The sequence below is a fragment of the Pteropus medius genome, unplaced genomic scaffold, assembly GCF_902729225.1.
Source record: "Pteropus medius unplaced genomic scaffold, Ma_sr-lr_union100, whole genome shotgun sequence".
Taxonomy (NCBI): Eukaryota; Metazoa; Chordata; class Mammalia; order Chiroptera; family Pteropodidae; genus Pteropus; species Pteropus medius.
Window position 1 is genome coordinate 124572 of NW_024353392.1, and position 2886 is coordinate 127457.

At 46.0% G+C, this 2886-nt stretch overlaps 1 protein-coding gene across 1 annotated transcript in view; it reads left to right on the forward strand.

Moving 5' to 3' along the window:
* The window catches only part of SPRY3 (sprouty RTK signaling antagonist 3), an 8997-nt gene extending 6117 nt beyond the window's left edge, over positions 1 to 2880 (forward strand). Inside the window, exon 2 of the mRNA XM_039850479.1 lies at positions 387 to 2880. Within this exon, the coding sequence (XP_039706413.1) occupies positions 490 to 1356 (867 nt within the window). The 5' untranslated portion in view covers positions 387 to 489 and the 3' untranslated portion in view covers positions 1357 to 2880. The remainder of the gene's footprint in view (positions 1 to 386) is intronic.
* The last annotated feature ends 6 nt before the right edge of the window (positions 2881 to 2886 follow it).

Sequence of the window (2886 nt, forward strand, 5' to 3'; positions counted from 1 at the left end):
TTTTATATCAACATTGCTTCAGGAAGTAGCCTTTGCATTTGAAATTAGTGTCCATTCTTATTAGAATTATAATACTTAAGGCCTAGATGTCTCTGCTGTCAAACATCTGAATGAGCTAGCTGCTTCTGTGACCCTAGTCATATGATGGAATACAAAAGGAATCAATGATCTGATTTTTGCTCCCAAAGTGCTTTGTAGTCTGGACGGGATGACCAGACTTGCCTGTACAAAGGTAAGTGAGGTCAATTACAGAATAAAGTGTAACATGAAGACTACTGTAAAGTGATTGAAGGTAGCAATGGTGATAGGGCCTGAGCTTTGCTCGTTCCTGCAAAGTACTCATACCTGTGTATTCTCATTAATTGTTTCTATTCCTTCTCTCCTAGGATTTTCTGATGTGTCCTAAGGTCCATGTAACTACAAGGGCTGTTTATCACCATAAGTGCCACCTTGACGCAAAGCCACTCAGAACTCAAGAATCAAGTCAAAATGGATGCTGCAATGACAGATGATTTCCAACAAATTCTGCCTATTGAACAGCTGCGCTCTACTCATGCTAGCAATGATTATGTGGACCGGCCTCCAGCCCCCTGTAAACAGGCCCTCTCCAGCCCTTCCCTTATCGTGCAAACCCACAAATCTGATTGGTCCCTGGCTACCATGTCTACTGCGCTCCCCCGCAGTCTCAGCCAGTGCCATCAGTTGCAGCCCCTGCCTCAGCATCTGAGCCAATCTAGCATTGCCAGCTCAATGTCTCATAGCACCACTGCCTCTGATCAAAGGCTCTTGGCCAGCTTTACGCCTTCACCTTCAGGCCAGTCCATCATCCGAACCCAGCCTGGAGCAGGAGCCCACCCAAAGGCTGATGGTGCTCTGAAGGGAGAATCTGAGCAAGCTGCGCTGCACCCCAGTGAGCACCTCTTCATTTGCGAGGAGTGTGGGCGCTGCAAATGTGTCCTCTGCACAGCAGCTCGCCCTCTCCCCTCCTGCTGGCTGTGCAACCAGCGTTGCCTTTGCTCTGCCGAGAGCCTCCTCGATTATGGCTCTTGTCTCTGCTGTGTTAAGGGCCTCTTCTACCACTGCTCCACTGATGATGAAGACAACTGCGCTGATGAGCCCTGCTCCTGTGGGCCTAGCTCCTGCTTTGTCCGCTGGGCAGCCATGAGCCTCATCTCCCTCTTCTTACCCTGCCTCTGCTGCTACCTGCCTACCCGTGGATGCCTCCATCTGTGCCAGCAGGGCTATGACAACCTCAGACGACCAGGCTGCCGCTGTAAGAGGCACACCAACACTGTGTGCAGAAAAATCTCTTCTGGTAGTGCGCCTTTCCCCAAGGCCCAGGAAAAGTCTGTATGACCTTCCCACAAAATGGATCCAGAGCTTTCTCCTTCTAGCCCTCATCAGTAAAGCATAGGCCTCATCTTTGAAGAGGGGAAGGAGGAGTAAAGTAGCCAAAGTTAGGGCTTCACCAATTTTGTTCCTGCAGTGTCAGGGGAATGGCCAAGCACATCCTGGTGCAGGATGCCTTGCTCTTTCTCACAGTATCTATCGTACTCCTCTTCAACCTTTTAACACCCCGCCATCTCAGCCCTTATGGCTGTCATGGCAAATTCAGGTGATATATAGGCATAACATTTGAACACTGAGGACTAACAGAGCCAGCAACGTGGAGGTTTAGGGGCTCCCCAATGTAATGCCTCTCGATGCAGGCTCTGGGCGTCACTCTGCTTTCCACGGTGCCTTTGGAAGCTTTCTTCTAAGATGGTTTTCACAGGTCCATGTGGAACAGCATTTAATATTCCAGGGAATCTGACCCCTTCTTCCTGTTTGTTACCCTTCTCTTCTTTAGTCTTCTTTCTTTCTCCTTCTCTCCTCCTCTTTCATTACTCCGTTCTGTACTCCTTCCCCCTTCATTCTCATATTCTCCTCTCTTACTTTTCCTCTCTTTTCTTTCTCTCTCCCTTTCTTTTTGCTCCTTCCCTTCCTCTCTCTCAGACTAAGCCTTTCTCTGCCTGTATTTCTATCTTGTTTGATCTATCTTTGTCTCTCTCTACCTGTCCCTCTTTCTTTCTCTAATGTGTCCAAAAGTGCTGTTTTTCCGTAGGTGTTTCCTTTGACGCCAAACTTTGCTATGCTATACTATTTACTAATTTTTATTAAGGGAAATGGATTACTGTAATGAACTGATCACTAGCAATAGTCTATATCCTGACGTGTGTGTGTACTCATAACCACACTTACCTTTGTGATTATATGAGGCAAACTTATCTTACATTTCCAGGTTTAATTAGTTGGAGTTTTACTCCCTTTCCCAATAACCAACTTATAGTACTGACAGATTCCACTAGCATGCTGAGTAGGATAGTAAATCAGGATGCTCATAACTTTGTATGTCTGACCCAAGTGCCAAAGGCAGACGTGCTTTATAGCTAAATGAACACAGCAAAGGATATTACAGAGGTCTGTTCTCTCTTAGAAGCTAACTGCCCTGAGACTGCATGGCTCAGGCCTTAGTAATGGACATAAAAAGTCATAAAACTTTAGAGCTGGAAGGAATCTTAACTGTTAATCTAGTTCAATGCCCTTATTTTACAGATGGGAAAACTGAGACCTGGAGGTAGGAAGGGATTTGCTCAAGGCACACACTGAGTTAATAGCAGAGTTGAAACTGGAATACGGGACTTCTGACTCATAATTCAATGTTTTCTACCCTGCACCACATTAAGTCATGAGACTTTTCTCCTAGGATTCTATTAACAAAGACAGAAAGCCATTTCCGTTCAATTTTCAAGAACCATGCCAAGTTAGTATGGTGGTCTTTATGCAGTGTTTGGTGGGTAGCTAATTAACTATCAGGTGTCAAAACTGCCCTAAGTGGACATCACC